Source organism: Hemiscyllium ocellatum, chromosome 4 (genome assembly GCF_020745735.1).
Source record: "Hemiscyllium ocellatum isolate sHemOce1 chromosome 4, sHemOce1.pat.X.cur, whole genome shotgun sequence".
Taxonomy (NCBI): Eukaryota; Metazoa; Chordata; class Chondrichthyes; order Orectolobiformes; family Hemiscylliidae; genus Hemiscyllium; species Hemiscyllium ocellatum.
In genome coordinates, this window is record NC_083404.1 from 106,588,278 (window position 1) to 106,611,671 (window position 23,394).

The 23,394-nt window shown below is 41.4% G+C and overlaps 1 protein-coding gene across 1 annotated transcript in view; it reads left to right on the forward strand.

Moving 5' to 3' along the window:
• The window catches only part of pth1r (parathyroid hormone 1 receptor), a 170,441-nt gene extending 148,255 nt beyond the window's left edge, over nt 1-22,186 (forward strand). Inside the window, exons 8-13 of the mRNA XM_060824047.1 lie at nt 453-513; nt 2,306-2,372; nt 2,499-2,593; nt 5,250-5,391; nt 6,340-6,381; nt 21,815-22,186. Of these exons, the coding sequence (XP_060680030.1) occupies nt 453-513; nt 2,306-2,372; nt 2,499-2,593; nt 5,250-5,391; nt 6,340-6,381; nt 21,815-22,186 (779 nt within the window). The remainder of the gene's footprint in view (nt 1-452; nt 514-2,305; nt 2,373-2,498; nt 2,594-5,249; nt 5,392-6,339; nt 6,382-21,814) is intronic.
• The last annotated feature ends 1,208 nt before the right edge of the window (nt 22,187-23,394 follow it).

A 23,394-nucleotide genomic window follows, 5' to 3' on the forward strand; every position in this document is an offset into this window, starting at 1 on the left:
TAACATCTCAGCTCAAAGTTGACATCTCTGGCAGTGTACCATTCCTTCAGTACTGCATTGATGTACATCCTACAGGTAGTTCTTCTATAACATGATGGTTTTGTTCTCGTGCACCCTATATTATAGAAAATCTGCACTTTAGAAACAGCGTTTAAAGTATTGATGATATTTGCGATATAGCCAATGCAACATTAAGAAGTTTGCGCTTTGCAAACAATGTCTGTACTTTGTCAATCGTATTATAACGAATTCATGTTAACAAAACACGTGTTATGGCAGAATGACCTGTACATTGTCTAGTCAAGTCTCTGAAATGGGTCTCAAAGCAAAAAGATTGAGAATGTACCAGAAAGTCATGCTGATACTGAATGAAGGAAATCAAGTTAAAGGGTTCTACAAACAGAAATTTATATTTGCATTGTGATTTTATTTGGACTCTTTTTCATCTGTAGGTGTTCCTGCTGTATTTGTGGCAGCGTGGGCAAGTGTGAGAATGACGCTGGCAGATACACAGTATGTATGATAGGGTAACATTTTAAATCGAGACACTTCCTGGAACCTCTTGATCAGAGGAAGTGCAAACAAATGCAAAAACCTAAAAAAATGTCATTCATGACAATTCCATGTATTCTATACAGCCTTCTCTTTGTATATTTCTTGATCCCTTTCATTGGGATATCCCAACTGAATATAGGAAAGGGAGTAGGTTATTCAGCCTCTCAAGCCAGTTCCTACATTCTGTTAAATCTGATAACCTATACCTTAACTCCAGTTATCTGCCTGACCTAACTCAAATCTATGGTCTCAGCTCTGAAAATTTCAATTGACCCAACATCCTCTGCTGTTTGAGGGAGACTTATCCAGTTATCCACTCTGAGTAAAAAATAATGCTTCTTCACTTTACTCCTAAATGGCCTAACTTTGATTTTAAGATTGTGTTCAAGTGTCTGAATTCCTTCTCCAGATAAGATATTTCCTCAGCATCTGTCCCACTGAATCTTTTTATTACTTTATCCAGCTTGATTAAATTGCTACTCAATCTTTCAATCTCATGTGAATGCAAACCAGGTTTTTCTACCCAATCCTTTCAATTTAAGTTTTGATCATGATTAAAGAAGAAACCCCATAATCTTGTTTATCAGTGCTCCACCTTACTTATTATACCATGATGATCAATCCCATCCATCTTCTACCTGCTTCCATCTTGGTGTATGTGAAGCTACCTTCCTGACTAAGATTGACAGGCAGAAGAAGGGCTTATGCACAAAACATTGAATCTCCTGTTCCTTGGATGCTGCCTGACCTGCTGCGCTTTTCCAGCAACACATTTTCAGCAGACATCCTTAGCAGCATGGAATAGGAAACATGGGAAGTCATGAAAACATTAAATATTGTAAAAGGACACACAAAGTCCAAGCTTTTCGTCTTACACTTATTAAGGTGATGACACAAGAAACCAACTTGGAAAAAAGGACATCGGTTTGTAGAGCATGAGAAGACGGTGCTGTTTGGTTGTATTTTGGACATGCAGCTCAACTTGTATATTTCATCTTGTTGCCATGGAAATGTAGCAGACACGGACGGTATCCATAATTTTTTCACATAGTCATTCGTGCGTGTTTAATATGGTCCATCAGTCATTGAGACATACTGCCTATATTCCTAGCATTACACAGGCACGAAAATGCATGGTTTTCACAACTAACAGAATTCTTCCACTGAGTCAAAAATATGTTTTACCTCCCATGCAAATGAGTAATTCAATATGAGTTTTGGTGTTGGTGTGATGCTACATACATAGGCTGATGGATGACTGGTGGACTGTTTCAAGCCACCAATCTCATTGACTGGCATGGAGAATGCCAATCTCACCTGGATTCCCCTGGTAACACCACGAGCAATCAGAATCTGCCAGCTTGGTCTGACAACTGAGGTTGACCACTTCCTTGTTCCTGTTGCATCTCCATGTCAATGAGGGAGAACAAACCCGCACATCTTCCTATGCTTTGTACACTGGTATTCTTTTTTGCAAGTCTGATTTCTTTCTGAAGAGTGCAGGATCAAAAGCTTTGGGTAGATATCTTCTTTTAGTAATATTTTAAACATGGATTCATAAAATGTTATAGCATTTAAACAAAACATTCAGAGCAGACCTCAGTCTGAGCTCATTATAGGAGCTGTAATAAAGTAAGTACATTTGTTGCTTTCCAGTTTGTTATCTAAAATATTTAGTGCCCAATGGAAATACACATGGGAATAAACTGTGACATATATAACTTAACATGTCTCTTTTCTCTTTTTGCAGGTGCTGGGATTTAAGTGCTGGGAATTTAAAGCTGATTTATCAACTACCCATTCTGGCAGCAATATTGGTAAGATAGCAAAAAAACAATCTCTCCTCCCCAGTCTGAGATTGATTCCATATGCCATGAACCATCATACACAATGATCTTGTAAATGCATTTAATTCATAAGGATGCATTTTCGTTCTCCTTTAGGTCAACTTCATGCTTTTCATCAACATTATTCGAGTTTTGGCCACAAAGCTGAGAGAGACCAACGCAGGAAGGTGTGATACCCGTCAGCAGTATCGGTAAGCTGTTGGGTGCCTGGTTGATTCAGATGGAACAGGCTTGCCTGTGAAGAGAGATTATGTAGTTGAATGGTGTGGAAATGGCTGGGTTGGTTTTGCTGTGATGATGAACACCTTCCCCAGCATGGCCACCCGCAGCTCCTTCCTGCCATCATTCATGTGGCCTTCTCCTGGGCAAGCCTGTGTAGGTGCCATCCACTGCCTCCCAGTGGTGCTACTAAACAAAGACAGCTGCTGGCCTCAAAATTTGCCTATAATATTAAACATTAGTAAAAGGACTCACAAAGTCCAAACTTCTCGTCTTACACTTTTTAAGATGATGACAGGAGAAACTGACTTGGAAAAATGGACATCAACTAAAAGAGAATAAGAAGATGGTATAGTCACCTTGTTGCCATGGGAATGTAACAGAGACTGGCAGTACCCATGACCCTCTTTTTTTTCACAGTTCTTTTGAGGGATGAGGCTTAAGTCCCCAGGGTCTTTGAACTGGTTAAGGCTTACTGCTGCCCAGTTTACTGTTTGGGAGTAATCTAATGGATCTTCACCAAATGAGGTGATGTGCATCGGGTGTCCAGCTAGTTGCCTCCATTAAATATCATCCTTATTTTATGTTTCATCTCTGTTGTACTTATTCTCAAAATATTTGATGAGAGTCAAAAAGGACTGCTATCCCATTATATCCAATTGCATGCTATCCTCCCTCACATTTCCTTTTTGCAGTCCTTCTTTTCAAGTAGCCTACCTTTGTATCTGTCATAATAAAAATGAAGTTATTTCACATTTTTAACAGTTCTAGTTTATAAGTAAGTCACTTATGACGATGTGATTGTAACATGGGCATACCTCCCCATTCTCTTTGACCTCTCTCCATTCTCTTTGACCTCTCTGGGATCCTTCCCAAAGTACCAAACCATTTACGTCAACAGTACTGTCAGAAATAATCTCAGTTTCTCATCTGAACAGTGGGTAGTTCTCTTACTATGAGCCACAATGTTGTTGATGATGAGATTGTATAATATAACTGGAAGGAGTGCTGCATTATTTCTGACCTGGCTTCTCCATTAAGAAATTTGATAGATATTAGATGACCTACTGATGGAAGAATTGTGAAATGTTTAGGCAGTGAAGCCAATTGGCTCGAACTTCTCACACCTTGTCCCTACCCTCTCAGCCCACAGATTTCCCACTTGTCACATATAAATGTTAATGGGACAGAGGAGCCATTGTTATAGTTATTGCTCCTTCTGGTTTCTTCGGTAGCTGCTGGTAACTGCACAAAAATGTAGTGGATTCTAAACTGCCTTCTGAAGTGTCTAAGCCAGCTATTCAATTCAGCTAAACCTTTATCAGTGGATCAAGGTCTTGCTACTGATTGGAGTCTGATGTTGGAACAGTAGATGTCAGTGATGCATAAATCCAGAGATATTTTGAAAAATAAGAACGCACCTAAATTCCTTTTGAACTCATCTCATTGTGCTCATTAGAGATCTCCTCTGGTAATATCATCTATGACTTTATTAACTACAATAAGCATAAGTAAGATAAATGCAAAATAAAATTAAAGATCTCCTTGTCATTGAACCATGTAACAATAGTGCAAAGAAAGAAATCATTCAGCTCATTGTGCCTGTGCTTATGTTTTGAAATTGTAATCAATCCCACTCCCCTGTGCTTTCCCCATATGCTGCAAAATTTTCCCTTCAAATATTTATCCAAACCCTTTTGGGAGTTATTTTTGAATTTGCTTTCACTAACATTCAAGTGGTGTCTGACATATCACAACAAAGATATTTTTCTCATCTTCCCTCTAATTGTTTGGCTAATTATCTTACATCCATGTCTTCTGGTTACCAATCTTTCTGCCACCAGAGATAGCTTTCCATTTTTTCAGTCTGTCAAGACTTTTCATGACTTTGAATGTGTCTGTCAAATCTGCTTTATCTGTCTCTTCACTAAAGAGAACAATCCAGCTTCGTCAATCCCTCTGCATTACTGAAGTCCCTCAGGCCTAGTACCATTCTGGTAAAACACTTTTACATACCAACTCCCGATTTAAGCACTTGACCTTTAAAGGCCCTTGAGAGTGTGTTGCTGGAAAAGCACAGCAGGTCAGGCAGCATCTGAGGAGCGGGAAAATTGATGTTTCGGGCCTGAGCCCTTCATCATTCCTGATAAAGGGCTCCGGCCCAAAACGTCGATTTTCCTGCTCCTCGGATGCTGCCTGACCTGCTGTGCTTTTCCAGCAACATACTGTCAACTCTGATCTCCAGCATCTGCAGACCGCACTGTCTCCCCCTTTAAAGGCCTTTACGGATGGCTCCAGAGATCCTTGGATATCCGGGCAATAGTGAGCACCTCCAATTACAGTGAATGGGAGAATCAAGCTAGCATTGAATGAGAAGGGTGTTATAGGTTCATGGAAGGGAGTTAATGAGACGGGTGTGGGATGATCACATGAGGAAACTTGCTAGACCTCGTGGAGAGAAACCTTCTATGAAATTCACCAAAAAATTGTACAAATGGGAAGATCCAGCCCTACGTTTCCCTGCCCCTCTCTTTCTAGTTCTCTTTTATTGGTAGTTCTTAGTAAGAAATATTAAAGGGAAAGATTGATCTCCTGTCTAGTTACCAGCCTATTTTGTTTGGTTTTCAGGAAGCTACTGAAGTCGACTCTAGTGTTGACTCCGCTGTTTGGAGTTCACTATATTGTGTTCATGGCTATTCCTTACACGGAAGTGTCCGGCACGCTCTGGCAGATCCAGATGCATTATGAAATGCTCTTTAATTCCTCTCAGGTAATTTTCTTTTTTTCTTCTGTAGCAGGCCATACTTAATTGATAAAATATCAGAATTTAGGGTGGTGTGGATGAGCTGGGTATATCAGTAAAGCCGACCATCAAATGTGGGTTATTGTAAAAAACGTAACTGGTTCGCTAACATCCTTTAGGGAGGGAAATCTGCCATCCTTTCCTGGTCTGGTCTAACACCTATCTTGAGTCCTGCAGCATGTGGTTGACTGAGTTGGCCCATCAAGCCATTCATTGGAAGAAGGCTCACCTCTACTTTCTTAGGTGCTCATCCTTGCCAATGGCACCCACAATATGAGAATGAATGGGATAAATAATTTAACAAAATTAAGATAGATTACTTATAAATCATTTCCTTTGAGCAGCTCTTGTACACGTTCAGTTTACATCATCTATAAGGGAACAATTTATCCATATCTCTGAATGTGTGACTGAGAGAGGATCTGATTGAAGTGTACAAAGTTCTGAGGGGTGAAGGCAAAGTAGAGAAGTAGAAACATTTTGCCTTAGTGGAGGAGTCGATAACCATTGAGCACAGTTATAAAATGACAGGAAGTTTAGGAGAGGAAAAAAAAATCACTGGAGGAATATGGGTTACTGGAAATTGCTGCCTAAAAGGATGGCAGAGATGGGAACCCTCAATACATTTAAGAACTGTTTAGCTAATGACTTGAAACACCATTGCAAAAAAAAACTATGAACCAAGAGCTGGGAAATGGGATTAGAATAGAAGGATATTTGATGATCAGTGCAGACATGACGAGCTGAAGGACCTCTTTCAGTGCTGTAAAAACTCCATGACTCTATGACTTGTTTTTATGCCGTCAATCCAAGCTGCTGTGAACAGAAAGTAACAGGGTTTGATGTAACAGATTACTGGGGAAAGTCAATTTATGGAACGTCAGAGCTCTTATTATTGTCTGTTGAACTTTGCAGGGTTGCTTTGTGGCTGTCATCTACTGTTTCTGTAATGGAGAGGTAAGCATTTGTGTTTGTGTGTTGATGCGTATTAGTTTAGTGAATGAGCACAACCAGTACCAGCTGTAGGTAGATGTCTGATCTGAGTTAAAACAGTGCCTTGTTGTGATGAAGTATCTCAAAAGTTGGGAATTTCCTTGGAGCTGATCCTCTTGGCTGCAGTGTATCTACATGACAGTGAGCTTTCTGTCACATATTGGGTGAAGTGGACAGCTACGGTACACAGGAGATTTCCATCCAAAATGTTTCAAATGAAGAATCTTGTTATTGGGGGGGTTTGGACCAACACATTAACCTACACTAGTTGGGCAGTAATGTCCCACAGCACATGATTTTATAAACCATATTGTCGCAGGATTGAATACAAAACTAATTGAAAATAACCATTAGTCTGATTTTATTGCTTGAGTGTAGGATAAATACTGAAAATAGCAGTACAAATTCCAGTCCTTGTTGCTTCTTTCAGATTTTGAATTTGTTGAATTCTCCCAATGTTTCTCTTTCATATTTCTCTTATATTTCATACTTCCATCTACTGGGGTTTCTGTGGGAAGAATGGAAGCTCTCATTAACCATCTATTGTTCCACTTTCTCTTGAGTAATAAATTCTGTGAGGCTGTGCATGAGGTGGAGCATCATGTTCAACAGTTTGTGGTGTGTAAAATTAGACTAGAAGTCTAATTTGCAATGTTCCTAATATTCAGCTCTTTATATCCGTTTTTAATTTGTGTGTTGTGTAAAATCCACAAAGACCAAATCATTTCTTGCTTTGTCATTCCACAGAATCTTGGTAGATTGAATTTGTGCTGAATCCCAAAATATTAAAATGGATCCATTCACTCAAAATATATTGAGATATGAGAGTCAATTAACACCCATTCTAGTGATTTGAGTCAAATAAACTTGTTTCATTCACTCCCCTGAGAGAGCATCACCAAAAATAAATACAGTACAGAAAATGCTTACAATACTCAACAGAACAGATAACATCTGTGCTCATAGGAACAGGATTAATTTTCCAAGTTTTACGAACAGGAGAATGGCGTTGGACCTGAAATGTTAATGCTATTTCTCTCTCTATTGATGTGCTGTGGTTTATTTTGTTAGCATTTTCTGCTCTTAATTTCAGATTTCTGCACACTGTAATATTTTGTTATGTCATAGAGTATTTTTAAATGTAAGTATAACCAATAAATGCTGAATGTATGTTTTAATAACCTGCATGTGATAGTTTGTTACATCACTAACATAAAGAGTTAAGGAAAATTTATTTCCAAAAGACAGATCTTGTTGAAAAGCGGATTTGACAGATTGGCTGACTCTTTGCTAAGCTTTAGATTTTGTGTTTTATCATCTCCAATTCTTTCATCATTGTGAACTCTTCAATTAAGTCTTCTATTGTTTTCAATGCTACATTGAGCACAACCTTCTTAAGTCTGCATGCCAATATTATGAGGACAGTTTTACCTTTGGATGAGATAATGATTGGTTCGCCATCCAATATTGACACAGAATTACAGGACAGATGAAGGCCATTTGAATTTTCAAGGAGAAAGTGAGGTCTGCAGATGCTGGAGATCAGAGCTGAAAATGTGTTGCTGGAAAAGCACAGCAGGTCAGGCAGCATCCAAGGAACAGGAAATTCGACGTTTCGGGCATAAGCCCTTCATCAGGAAACTGATGAAGGGCTTATGCCCGAAATGTCAAATTTCCTGTTTTTTTGGATGCTGCCTGACCTGCTGCGCTTTTCCAGCAACACATTTTCAGCATTTGAATTTTCATGCTCATACCTGTTCTCTTCAAAAGTAACTCATCTAAAAGCACACCCCGGCCAGTTCCTCAATGTCCTTTGAAGTATTTGTTCTGATGCTCATTGAATTCACTTTCAAAAGTCATAATTGAATCTGCTTCTAAGATTTGCTCAAACACTGTATTCAGAATTTAACCACTCATTGTAAGAAATGGTTTTCCCCTCATATCACCTTTACTCCTTTTGCTATTCACCTTGAAGATGTATTCCCCTGTCCTTGGCTTTACCACCAATGAGTATGCTTTGCTGTTTCTGCTTTGTCCAGATGTCTCACGACTTTGGACAATTTACTCAAATCTGCTGAAAGACAGCAGCTCCTGCTTCTCCAAATTCATTACCACCATTATCCATATTGTCACTGAATGCAAGTGTCAGCCAATTTTATTGGTTGGGTTTAGAATAAATCTAAGAGCAGCAGTACAAACCCCAATCCTTGTTTCTTCCTTCAGATTTTGATTCTGTTGAATTCTACCAGTTTCCCTCTGTAGTATTTCTCTCATTCTCTACCTTGGGTCTCTGTGGGGAGAATGGAAGCTCTCAGAAACCATCTACTGTTCCACTTTTTCTGGAATTGACTGGTGTAAAGCTGTTTTTAATAACAAATTGCTTTGAATGATAAATTCTGTTAGGCTCTGCTAGGTATTATCTGTTAGGTATTATGTCTTATTCAACATTTTGTGGCATCTAAAACTGGGCTAGACTAATTTGCAAAGTCCTCCCAATGTCCAACTCTTTATACTCCTTTTTAATTGATGTATAAAATATTGAGAAACCAAACCATTTCTGATTTTGCCTTTTCACAGAATTGTGATAGACTGAATCTGCATTCTATGCACTCCAGTTGCAATGGATTAAAAATTGTCCATTTCCAGTAACTGTAATATTTTAATGTCATAGAGTGTTAATAAACTCAAGTATAACAGATTAATACTGTTAACAGACCCTACTTCTCCAAATCCATCCCCATCACTGAAGTACCTCATATCTGGAACTATTCTTGTAAATCTTCTCTGTACCCTATCTAAAGCCTTCAACATTTTTCTTAAGTGGAGCATCCAGAACTGATTGCAGCATTTCAATTGAGGCTAACCATTGTTTTATGAAAGTTCATTGTAATTTTCTTGCTGTTGTACTCAATGCCTGTATTTATAAAGACTAGGAGAAAGTGAGCACTGTAGATGCTGGAGACCAGAGTTGAAAAATGTGGTGCTGGAAAAACACAACAGGCCAGGCAGCATCCGAGGAGCAGGAAAATCGACGTTTCGGGGATAAGCCTTCTTCAGGAGTGAGGCTGGTGTGCCAAGCGGGCTGAGATAAAGGGTGGGGGGAGGGAGTTTGGGTGAGGGGCACTGGGAATATCCTTGTAGAGGGAGGGGTAGAGCTTCTTCAAGGTAGGCATCCTTGCAAGAGGATTCGCAGTAGGTTAAGATCAACTAGGAGAACGTGAGGACTGCAGATGCTGGAGACCAGTGCCCCTCTCCCAAATTCCCTCCCCCCTACCCTTTATCTCAGCCTGCTTGGCACACCAGCCTCACTCCTGAAGAAGGGCTTATGCCCGAAACATCGATTAAGGGAGATGGAGAGGTCCAGGAAGGGGAGGGAGGTGTCAGAGATGGTTACATTCCACCCTGACCTTAAATTTACCTGGACCATCTCTGACACCTCCCTCTCTTTCCTGGACCTCTCCATCTTCATTAATGGCGACCGACTTGACACTGACATTTTTTACAAACCCACCGACTCCCACAGCTACCTGGATTACACCTCTTCCCACCCTATCTCTTGCAAAAATGCCATCCCATATTCCCAATTCCTCCGCCTCTGCCGTATCTGCTCCTAGGAGGATCAGTTCCACCATAGAACGCACCAGATGGCCTCCTTCTTTAGAGACTGCAATTTCCCTTCCCACGTGGTTAAAGATGCCCTCCAACGCATCTCATCCACATCCCGCACCTTCGCCCTCAGATACCAACCCCTCCAACCGTAACAAGGACAGAATGCCCCTGGTGCTCACCTTCCACCCTACAAACCTTCGCACAAACCAAATCATCTGCCGACATTTCCGCCACCTCCAAAAAGACCCCACCACCAGGGATATATTTCCCTCCCCACCCCTTTCCACCTTCTGCAAAGACTGTTCCCTCTGTGACTACCTGTTCAGGTCCACGCCCCCCCTACAACTCACCCTCCCATCCTGGCACTTTCCCCTGCCACCGCAGGAACTGTAAAACCTGTGCCCACACCTCCTCCCTCACCTCTATCCAAGACCCTAAAGGAACCTTCCACATCCATCGAAGTTTTACCTGCACATCCACTAATATCATTTATCGTATCCGTTGCTCCCGATGCGGTCTCCTCTGGACGCCTCCTAGCAGAGCGTTTTAGGGAACATCTCCTAGACACCCGCACCAATCAACCACACCGCCCCGTGGCCCAACATTTCAACTCCTCCTCCCACTCTGCCGAGGACATGGAGGTCCTGGGCCTCCTTCACCGCCGCTCCCTCATCATCAGACGCCTGGAGGAAGAACGCCTCATCTTCCGCCTCGGAACACTTCAACCCCAGGGCATCAATGTGGACTTCAGCAGTTTCCTCATTTCCCCTTCCCCCACCTTACCCCAGTTCCAAACTTCCAGCTCAACATTGTCCCCATGACTTGTCTGGACTTGTTCGAACTGCCTAGCTCCTTTTCCCCCTATCCACTCCACCCTCTCCTCCCTGACCTATCACCTTCATCTCCTCCCCCACTCACCCAGTGTACTCTATGCTACTTTCTCCCCACTCCCACCCTCCTCTAGCTTATCACTCCATGCTTCAGGCTCACTGCCTTTATTGCTGATGAAGGGCTTTTGCCCGAAATGTCGATTTCGCTGCACTTTGGCTGCTGCCTGAACTGCTGTGCTCTTCCAGCACCACTAATCCAGAATCTGGTTTCCAGCATCTGCAGTCATTGTTTTTACCTCCCAATCTGTCTGTCCATTTGAAAACGATTACAGTTCATAAAGCTTCCAAGTATTGTGTCATCTCTAAATCTGGAAATTATGTGCCAGGTTTATGACATTAATATAGATCAATACAAGCTGTGATTCTTGAAGTGACTCCTGTGGGATCCAATTTGATATCTTCCTCTAGTTTACTGTTTCCCTTTACTCTCTGATTCCAGTCACTCATTCAGCTTTGTATCCATGCTGCCACAGTCCTTTTTATTCCATAGGCTCCAACTTTACTGTCAACCCTGTTATGTAACACTTTATCAAACTTTATGACTTCCATCAAATGTCTTTGATGAAGCCTCATCAAAAATTAACTCACATCAACTAAGCATAATTTAACTTTAGCAAATCCATGCTGGCTTTCTTTAATCAATCCATAATTGTCCAACCGTATGTTCATTTTGACAGAGAAGTTTAGTTCTGAAAACTTTTGTTCCAGTAAAGCTAAACTTCGTGGTAGCTGACTTTATTCTGGCACCTTTTTCTTTGAACAAATGAATGACATTTACAATTCTTCAGTCATCTGTATTTAAGGAGAACTGTAAGATTATAGCACATGTTTTTGCAATTTCTACCCTTGATTCCTTCAGTATCCTTGGATAAATCCTACCTGGTTCTGATGATATATTAACTCTGTGTATAGCAAGATATAATTCTTGCTCTTTATCAATTTTTGGTCCATCCAATGTCTGAACTCTCACCTTTTTCACTTTGACTTATGTGGTGCCTTCTCATTCAGTACTTAAACCATGCCCTTGGCTTCATGAGTAGATCAATTTTTGAGTCCTTCATCTCATTCGTCTACACTTTTAGTATTTATTTTATCCGGGGAGGTGATGGCCTAATGGTATGATCACTAGACCTAGTAATCCAAAGACTTAGGTAAAGTCCTGAGGATCAGGCTTTGAATCCTGCCGTGACAAGTGGTTGCATTTGAATTCAATAAAAAAAACCTTGAATTAAGAGTCTAATGATGATCATGAATCCTTTGTTGATTGTTGGGAAGAGCTCATCTAATTCACTAATATCTTTTAAGGAAGGAAACTACCATTCTGAACTGTCTGGCCTACATGTGACTCCAGGCAATCAGAAATGTGGGTGTCTCTTAAACTGCTCTCTAGGCAATTAGTGATAGGCAATAATTGCTGACCTCACCAGCAATGCCCTTATCCTGTGAATTAATAACAACTTTTGCATTTCCTTGGGTAGAATCTACTCATCTTTTGGCAAAGTGTCATTTTTGTCAGGTTGCATGGAGGGTTTCTCTCCATGAAGCCTAGCGGGTTTTCTTGTGATATTGTCCCAATTCTGCTCCAAACGTTTAACGCTGGCACCCTTCCCGCCTGATGCTAGCTCAATTCTACCACTCAGAAAAGCTGGATGTACTCAGCACATCCAGAATGGGCTGGCATCACTATGGCTGGCATCTTATTTAAGAGGCCATTTACACCCAGTCAAGAGGTGGCAGTTGGGAGCAGCCCTGCATGGTTGCAGATATTTGCCGTGCCTTGTGGCAAAGGGAAATTGGTGCCCAGTTTGTGGACACGGGCCTGGTGATTCTGGTGAGTGGCATGGAGGAGGGTCATCCTCTTCCAAAAGGATTGGTAGAAGAGGGCACAGTGCCAGTTTGAGATTGTCACACGGGTCACAGCAGTCTCTACAGCCTGGAAGAGTGATCAGCAGCACAGGGTAAGTGCCTCCACCTTATTTCTGCTACTGCACCCACCACCCACCAAGGCTCATGCTCTCCCACACGTTCTATGACATGCAACATCTTCCCTCCCTGCTTTGCCATCACAAACCCCACACATATTACTTACCCTTGTATGTCTCTGCATAATACCCCCACACATTACTGCCCTTGTATGTCTCTGCATAATACCCCCACACATTACTGCCCTTGTATGTCTCTGCACAATACCCCCACACATTACTGCCCTTGTATCTCTCTGCACAACCCCCCCCGACACATTACTGCCCCATATGTCTCTGCGCAAACCCCATACACATTACTACCCCTTGTATGTTTCTCCCCAATCTCCCCCACACATTACTGCCCCATATGTCTCTGCACAACACCCCCCCACATTACTGCCCCGGTATGTCTCTCCCCAAACCCCCCCCTCACATCACTGCCCCTGTATATCGCTGTGCTGTCTACTCTCTCGCTTGGGTCATCTCAGCACCTTTCCCCCACTTGCACCAATCCTGACACCTGTATCAATCACTTTCATCTCATTCAGTCCTTTCCTTTTGCATTCTAAACCATAACATGGCCAATAGAGCCGGGGTGGCTGGTGGGGTGCAGCTACTCTTCTCCTCACGCTGATGATGAGAGGATGTTGGCTCTGGCTGACAAAGACTGGTCAATTCCTGTGCGAATGTGGAAACCTCCTTTTCCTGGCAGCCGAACAAGAAACTTTGTTTATTGTTGTGCTGCTCTTCAACTGCCTCCACTCTGAATTTATTGTTGACATACCAGAACACTTACCCCTTAGTGGTGAGATTCTTTCTTGCGCCTTCTGCAGGCACCAGTATGATGTCCAGTGTGTCTGCTGCCAAGAGAACTATCCTGCAAGACACACCCTACTCTACCCCGAAGGAGGAGACGACCGCTCCATCAGAGGGAATACCAGCAAAGCTGCTTCCTACACCCTCCACCAGCTCTTGTACTGACACCTCGGAGGGAATGTTAGCTAGATTAGAGGCAAGGGTACCTCTGAGTGAGCACTTCACTGCCACGTCTCTGCAGCTGGTCAAGGGAGAAATGTCCGAGTCATCTGTCACTTGGAGGATTGTCGGAGACCAGACATCTGCATAGTGCCAAGCAGGAAAGGACCTCATGGTGTCGGCAATGCAGGTGTCAATCAATGCAGGCAGTGACCTGCACAGGTCAACACAGAAGCAGCAGGCAGGCCTGTGAGGAGCACTGGCCAGTCTGACACAAAGGCTGTAGGACTATAGCAATTCCATTGGAACACTGCTGCCTCAGGCACATGAGGATCTGCCTGTCTCCATGGACTGGTTTGGTAGCTGCCTTACAGAGCCAGGTCCGGCACTCTCAGAGACTTCACAGACCTGCACTCCACCACCCTATCCATTGGTGCTGAGTACCAACAGCAAAGAGAGAGGGGGACAAGGGTCCTTGAGCTCAATCTAGGTGCCTCTTCCTCCCAGGGTTGCAGGGTGGCACCCAGCCATGAGAGAAACCAAACACAAGCCCTCTGGCAGTGTCTACTCGAGCCAGACTGCTTACCTAACCCCCCCCCCCAACCCCCGCCGACTCCCTCAACCCTGTGAGAGGTCAACCCAAGGAGGATGCACTTGCCTGTGGTCAGGGTGCGCTCACCATATCTGGGACCTCTAGAGAATCAAATCCCTGTGGTTACCCAACCATATCTCCAAGGCCAATAGGCTTCACTATGGGCTGAGCACCTTTCACCTCTGGAACCTGGGACTATACTGAGATGTAGTGCGAAGGAAAGAAGGAAGATCTCTTGAGGGGACATATATGGCATGGGTGAGTTCCTGTATTGTAAATACAGGTAGTTCTCCTATAATGCTGTAGTTACATTCCCATGTGACGCCATGTAATAGAAAGTCATGCAATAGAAATAATGGGGCCTATGGGAAAAACAGGGTTGGTGGCGATCCACTAAAAATAACAGAAAATTCAAAACAAAAATAGTAGTTAACCTAACACAAACAATAGAACTGTCTAAGTAAATTTTAAATCATCTATTTTAATGAAATAATACAGTAAATTTAACATTTTAACACTAAAATCGCTGACTACAGCACTGTATCTTTCACAAAGCGATTCACCAGAAAGCGCATGAGCCAACTGACCACGTGATGCTACGCGGAGTCCAGTCCTCCATGCACTGTATCATCTAGTGCCAGGAATGGAGATCACGCAATAATGAATGGGAGTTAGCTTTATTAAAAAAAAGGTCTGCAATTCACAAATCACGTTTAAGAAACGTGCTATCGGAGAACTACCTGTATATGTTAATGTCTCACCATCACCTGTATGGATAAGTCTTTGTCTAGCCAGAAATGCAATATTGAAGCTACAGAACTCGCATATCCTTACTACTATATGGTGTTTCACAACCCGAAGTGTGAAGTGAGCTCCTAATGAACCATTTGCAGGCTATGGTTAAATGGCAGGGTTAATGCTATTTTGGAAGCTAAATGTCATTTTTTCACAGCAATTGCACAACGGGCATTAATGGGATTCATTGATTATCTTGCCTATGGAGTGACGATTGGGCTGAACATAGGTGGCAAATATATAATTTGCAAAGCATTTCGTGCTCAGTTTTCGTGTCAGCATGTTTTTTGTCCATTTAATGAAGGTCTTCTCATCATTCCAAGTCAACACTCCCTCCCTCCCAGAATGAAGTGTGTATTCCACCCACTCTGGGTGTGGTCACAAGCATATTCATCTTCTGAAACATTGTTGTCAGATGCCGAAGATGGAGGCCCGGAGGACCAAGTGCCAAGCTGGAGTCGTCAGGCACTCGCTCTGACTCACATGTTCAGAAATCTTGATTTTTAGTTTCCATTCGGAAGTTGAAATAGGAAATTCATGAGATGAGATTAAGTAAAACATAGGTTGATAATGGGGTATAAACTCATTAATAAGCTTCTTGCTGTTCATTAGTGAGCATCATGATTGTCAGTCACAATGTCAAGGGAAACCTCACTCAACATCTCTCAAACTCTCACAACTTTCTCACCATGAGCAATGATATTCAGGGTCTGGAAAAATTCTGTCTTTCTAAGTTATACGCTGTTCTTTTCTCACACTCTTTTACTCTCATATTCTTTTTTTAACTCTCCCTCTGAACTTTTTATTTTCAGTCTGGTTCTCACTTGCATTATCAACTTGGCATTTGCCTTGAGCATACTTTTTCTGCTTCATTTTATCTTTTTCATAATTAAATAAACTTTGGCTTTTTTGATCTTACATTTCTTCCTTGTGGCTATCTCCTCTTTAATGGTATCCTATTGTTCCACCACTGTTTTGTCTGGCAGTCTTTAACTCCTATTGACCAGGGTCAGATATATTCTTACCCCCATTGAAGTTGGCCACCCTTCACTTAAGTATTCCTAATCAGGATTGCTCCTTGTCCTTTCCATCACAAATCTAATCTTTATGGTTCTACAATAAGTGTTCCATAAGTATTCCCCTGCCTCAGATTCAGCAATATTTCCTTCCTTTTTGAGCTATAAACATACTGATCAAGAAAATTCTCCTGAATATGCTTCAGGAAACTATTTCCTTTTTTCTTTGCACTATTATTATCCTAGTCAATGATTAAGATAATTAGACATCAATTATCAATGCTCTATAGTTTTTGTGCCCCCCACCCTGTGATTTCCTACTGTACCTTTCTGACGACAGTATGGAAACAGGTCCTTCAGCCCAACAAGTCCACACTAAGCCTCCAAAGAGTAACCCACCCAGACCCATTCCCCTACCCTATATTTAACCCTGACTAATGCACCTAACACCATGGGCAATTTAGCATGGCCAATTCACCTAACCTGCACATCTTTGGGCTGTGGGAGGAAACCTGGGGCACCTGGAGGAAATCCATGTAGACATGGGGAGAATGTGCAAACTCCACACAGACAGTCTGTCCAAGGTGGGAATTGAACCCAGGTCCTAAGCACTGTGAGGCAACTGTGCTAACCACTGAGCCACCATGCCACCCTAGTTGGTGGTCTATTGGATACTAATGGCACCGCTCTAGTTTCTTAACTCAAACCACAGATTGTGTCATTGACTACTCAACTCATATTCCATGTGTCTTGCTTTCCTTTCTTTTTTATCCTTCTCGAACCCTCTGTATCTAGAAATAGTAAACATTTAGTCCTGTGCATTATTGAACCAGACCTGTTATGACTGCAGCATGGTATTCACACATGGCTATCTGCTTATAATCACTAATCTTGTTTACTAATGTAGATTTACATATATGCACCTCTAATATTACAATCTAATTCAGACATTATTATATTATCTCTTAATCTGGCTCCATTAGAATCATAGAATTCCTAGAGTGTAGAAAGAAGACGTTTGGTCCATGTTGACCCTTCAAAGAATATGTCACCCCCATAACCCTTCATTTCCCATGCATTATCCACCTAGCCTATACATTTTTGAAACCAGAGCACCTGGAAGGAACCCACGCAGACATGGGAGAATGTACAAGTTCCACACAGTCACTCAACCAAGGGTGGAATTGAACCTGTGTCCCTGGCATTGTGAGGCAGCAGTGGTAACCACTGAGCCACCATGCCACCCCATTGTTTCATGTTACTATGTTTAACTCTCCTACTAACTGTCTCTCTGAATTCTTTGTGCTCGTTGTTTCTCCTTTCTAATGCTACATGTTGGTTAGCATCCTTCAGATGTTAGTCTAAATCCTTTAAAAAAAAATAAGGCTGAAGCATTTGAGACAATCTTCAGCCTGAAGTGCCAAATGGATGATCCAGTTTGGCCTCTTCCAGAGATCTCCTTCATCACAGGTTTCAATCTTCAGCCAAATTGATTCACTTATAATCAAGAAATAGCAGGATGCACTGGTATTGCAAATGCTTGGTAGTTTGGTAATAGTACTGAAGACTTGTGTTCAAATGTTGGCCAAAACCCTGATTAGTCTGTTTTTGTATAGCCACAACGCTGACATCTGTCCAACAATGTGAAAAAAATGGCCAATTTCTGTCTTGAGGTATTGAATCGAATTGAATTTATTGTCATGTGTACCGAGGCACAGTGAAAAGCTTTGTCTTGCAAGCAATACAGACAGATCACATAGTTAAGTAGCATAGAAAAGTAAATAATAGGTAAACAGTGGCATAAGCAAAAACACAGGTACAGGCGAATGTTTTAAGAGTTTGTGAGTCCATTCAGTATTCTTTCACTAACTGAATTTCCATGGACTCTGGCTAGAGAATTCCAAAGATTTACACCCTCCTGAATGAAAGAAAACCCTCCTTATCCCAGTCTTCCATGGGCTGCCTCTCATCCTGAGATTATGTTTCTCAATTCTAGAGTGTCGGCCAGGGGAGAAATGGTCTTCTGCATCCACTTTGCCACACACGATCACACCCTCTAAGAACTTCATAAATTTCAATGAAATAATTTCTCATTCATTAAAATGCTCAGGAATGCAAATCTATTTTCCTCAATCTCTCCTCATATGATAACTCCAACATTCCTGAGAGTAAACTGATAAACCACCTTTGACGTTCCTTCATAGTAAGTATATCTTTCCTTATGTAACAAGACCAAAGCTGTTCACAATACTCCAGGATTAATTTCACAAGGTCTGCTGCCAGCTATCTTTACTTCTGTACTCAAATCCATTTCCAGTGAATTACAAAGGAAAATTGCATCCTCAATCACTTGCTGCTTGTGCTTGTTCACTTTTAGTAACTTGAACAAGGACATCCAGATCCATTTGAATACCTAAGCCTCTCACCATTTAAGAAATATTCAACCTTTCTTTTCTTTCTACAAAATAACTGCACACTTATTCACATTATATTCTGTCCTCCATGTTCTAGCACATTTACCTAGCTAGTTCTAGACCTCTTGAAGCCTCCTTACATCATACTCACGACTTGAATTTCTACCCAGTTTGCTGTCATCAGCAAATCTGGAAATATTACAATTGGTCTGCATATCAAATCATGTTGATCCTGTAACAATAATTTCCATGATTTTGGCATGTGTGGTTTCAGATTTTATATATAAAATTTAACATGTACAAGTAGCAAGTGATTGAGGAAGCAATTTTCCTTTGTAATTCACTGGAAATGGATTTCAGTACAGAAGTAAAGATAGCTGGCAGCAGACCTTGTGAGACCAATCCTGGAGTAGTGTGAACATGGATTGAGGAAAATATATTTGCATTCCTGAGCATTTTAATGAATGAGAGACGGTTTCATTGAAATTTATGAAGTTCTTAGAGGGTGTGATCATGTGTGGCAAAGTGGATGTAAAGACGATTTCTCCCCTGGCCAACACTCTAGAATTGAGAAACACCTATATATTATATATTGCCAAATAATATGTTTTATAGTATTAAAATAATTCTCAAAATGAGAAAATATCAATGAGTACTAGAAGTGAAAATTAATAGTTCTGGTTCTCTACTATTCAGCTGGGGACTTCCAGTCTGTCCTGAAAACATTATTTTGAGAAGAATCAGTTATCCTTGTAATATTCAGCTACATTAGGCTGTATGTATATATTCCAATTCTTATCTTTTGTCACAAATTATTGCATCATTCTAACTTTCCAACTGACTCTTGATGTTCTGGGCTCAACTCTTATTTTGGCTGCAGACACAGTATCTATTTCCCTGGAGAACATGCAAGATTATGTTATCGAAACAGTAGATACTTTATGGCTGTCAAGTCTTGCAAGTAAGGGCGGTTTCCCATACTGCGTCAGAAAATCTCCTGGCAACTAGCTTTCTTGTCTACTTGAAGGTCAGCACTTGACCTGGGAGTTATAGCTGTGGAGACTTCAACATTTTCTCCCTTAGCAACTTGTTTAGTTACAAGTAGAGACAAGATTTCAGTGTGGCTAAGTTGCTGAAGTAAAAACAGCTAGAATATGTTAATTAAGAGCAAAATACTACACAGCTGAAGATCTGAAATAAAAATGGAAAATGCTGGAGAAGCTCAACAGGTCTGAAAACATCCAGAAAGAAACAGAATTAACAGAAATGATTCTTCAAAATTGGATCTGTTGATAATTTTCATGGGAATAAAACATATTTGCAAAATACTCAACACTCACCAAAGTGATTGACTCTTAACTGCCCTCAAGTAAATCTTATAATTTATCATGACATTTTCACATTAGAGGGAAATAAATGCCATTGCAGTGATGTTTACATCTTGAGAATGATCTGTTCAAAATGAGCTATCTTCCTGAAATCTGGATTGGCTCTCGAATGTTCAATGGAACTCACGTGCTAAAGGCAGAGACTATTACATCATCTTATAGGAACTGAAGTAATTGGAACGAGGGCCAGGTGATTCTCATTGACTGTGACATCCACGAATGGGATTGTTACTCTGGGCCAATAGGGAACCCTGGCTGACAGATATAAACAGGAGATTCCCTTTCACTGTGTCTCACACCTGCACACACAACGTTGGTGTTTGGGGGAAAAAAAAATTCAAAAAAACAAACAACCAAACAAACAACCAACATGCACTACTACGATTAGGTGGTAGTGTGGGGGTAATAAAGAAAGGAGTCCGACATCCTCTTCACTCTGAGAGCTGGCTCTGAGGGAGCTGGATCAGTGTCAAGGACTCTCGACATAAAAAAGTCAGGAGATTCAGAGAGTCTTATTCTAGGGACTGGCTCTCTGAGCAAGCTAGTCAGAGTCCATGTATAAATAAAAAATGACTTGGTAAAGTGACTTTTCTCTGAGTTATTTCAGAAATGAATACATGAAGCAAATGAAGTTACAAGTTTCAGAGAGAGCATAAGATCATGGAATTAGTTTTGGATTCTACTGGCAAACATCTGGAAAATACCTGACTGGTTGAAATACTTCCAGCACTGGGATTTTATTGTGTTGATTTAAACACTGTCTGAATGGAAGCATTAACCACTGTTGCAGTATAGATGGCTTGACATTGTTATGAAAGATGGTATAAATTGATCTCATTGTTACTTGTGTTTGGAAGAAATAAGTCAATAATCTATTTTCTCTGCTGATTAAATGAAGCCGGGGAATTGATTGCGACAGGGGCAATAGTTCACCATTTACTGATTTTTATTTTTCTTCTTTATTTTGAAAATCATGGGTCTAGAAATAGGATTGCACTGTAGCTGTTTTAAATACACTCAGGAGACCAATCATCACATCTGTGCTCATTCTCTGCTGGAAGCGCTGTATCAGTTATACTAATCAGTAATTGGTTGTTGAGTTGGTTGGATAGCTGTTTGGAATACAAAAAGATGCAATTCCTGCACTGAGCTTACAACGAAGGACTCTCTTTCTCAACCTTCCCCAATCACCTGAGGTGTAGTGACCCTCTGGTTAAGCTACCGTCAGTTCTCTCTCTCTCTCTCTAATCAGAGAGCAATCCTATGGTCCTCTGGGAAAATGGCACCTTTGTTTTTAATTTGTATAGTGAGTAAGATATGAGTAAATGCCTAAAGCTGGCAGTAAATGTGTGTAAATTAGAGGGTTAAGCCCACATCAAACTTGCTTGGTGAAATCTGTTGAGAGTGAGCTCAGCGTATAATTTCCCAGCTGTGGTCCATTTCTTCAGGAGAGCCCAATGAGCAATCTAACAGTCTGTAAAGGTTTGGTTGGAGGCTGTCACCCAGAAGGCAGATTTTAAATTATTTCCTTATACTTCTGTGAAGACCGCTGATCTGACTGTGCCCCATTGTCCTAAAGCTCACTGTTACCACCATCACATGTGACAGCTATTCTGCCAATTGGTCAATTTGCAGTGGTTTCATCAGCAGCCATATTAATCTCATACAATTGTCACGCACTCTTGCAGGCACTATCAGTGCTCCAGGCTGAGTTCTGACATTTTTTGATTGTGTATCTCTGTCCTACTTTGCAGGTCCAGAGTGAGATTAAAAAGGCATGGGCACGGTGGACATTAGCACTTGACTTCAAACGCAAAGCCCGTGGAGGGAACACCAACTACAGCTATGGACCAATGGTGTCACACACCAACAACAGTATCAGCACCAACCTGACCACCCGTGCTCCACAAGCTCTCCACCTCAACAGTCGACTGGGCAGTGGACTATTGAATGGGCATCGGAACCTGCCAGGCTATGTTAAAAATGGCTCAGTCTCTGAGAACTCACCGCCCTCATCTCTACCTGAGCAGAATGGCAAGGATGATGAGCACAGCAGGAGTGTGGGGGCTTCAGAGTCCCACAAACCTTCGTTAGTTGTTGAGGAAGAGAGGGAGACAGTAATGTGATTGGAAGGCACATGCACAGGAAGCATCTAATCTACACACAACTGAACTCCTCAACCATAAAACAATAGCAATGGATTGAATTATTCTCCACTTGTTTCACTACACTGGTAAGATCAGGGTACTCCAGCTGGAAAATACCTGAAATGTGGACAGAGAATCAGGAAGACATGATATTGTATCGTGTAATCTTTTACTCCCCCAAGGATTTGTTGTATCTTTGCATAATAATGTAGATTTTAGTCAAGCACAGTTCCTCAATGTCATCACAAATGCCAGTATTCAGTGGATAGACTCAAAACAGCATTGGTGGCATTTATTGCTTCTGCATGGCCTGAATCTCCCAGAGTAAATTCTCTCTGTCGTTTGCATGTCATCACCTGAGTGCCTATTCACCATGTTAGAGGAGCATCAACTGATTGATCATAAGGAATTGGGCATTCAACTTCCTTCTTTTTCTCATTCCTAGTATGCTGCTTCAAAAGTGATGATATCTGATTAACTGAGCAATGCCTTCTTTTTTGCAGAGGAGTCAAGTTTATGTAGAGGGGCTGCCAGATCTCAGAAAGGACAATCTGGAAGATGGTCTCAACAGAATCCTGTAAAGTGGCAATTTAAGTGTAACTCTTCCTTTTCAAAATAGATAGTTCTCATTATTACACCAGTGCATACAGAGCTGTATAAAACCATCTGGGGAATGTACATGTCCTGGATATCTTGCATTGATACCCACAGTGTTAATTAAAACCCAAAGAACTGGGTTGGCTATAAACCAGAAACAGAAGTTGCTGGAAAAGCTCAGCAGGTCTGGCAGGAACAGTGGAGTTATGTTTCGGGTCCGGGTCGGTTCTGCAGAAGGGTCATTGGACCTGAAATGTTAACTCTGATTTCTCTTCATAGATGCTGCCAGACCTGCTGAGCCTTTCCAGCAATTTCTGTTTTTGGCCCAGAGTGTTCATCTTTCGATCATTTTTCATTTTGAGAGGATAGGTAAAGTATGTTGAAATAATAAGGTAATAAAGGACCCAAAAACCAATTTGAGCACAGATCCATAGTAGCAGAAACTTGGAGGAAAGTTGACGTTCATAACAATGCTGTTGACGAAAGCCGTACAAGCATTATTTCAAAGATCTTGGCCAATGCAGCATCAATATTCACAATTAGTTCTAAAGCTTTGAGTTGCATGGTGAACCCCTCAAGTAAATAAGGCA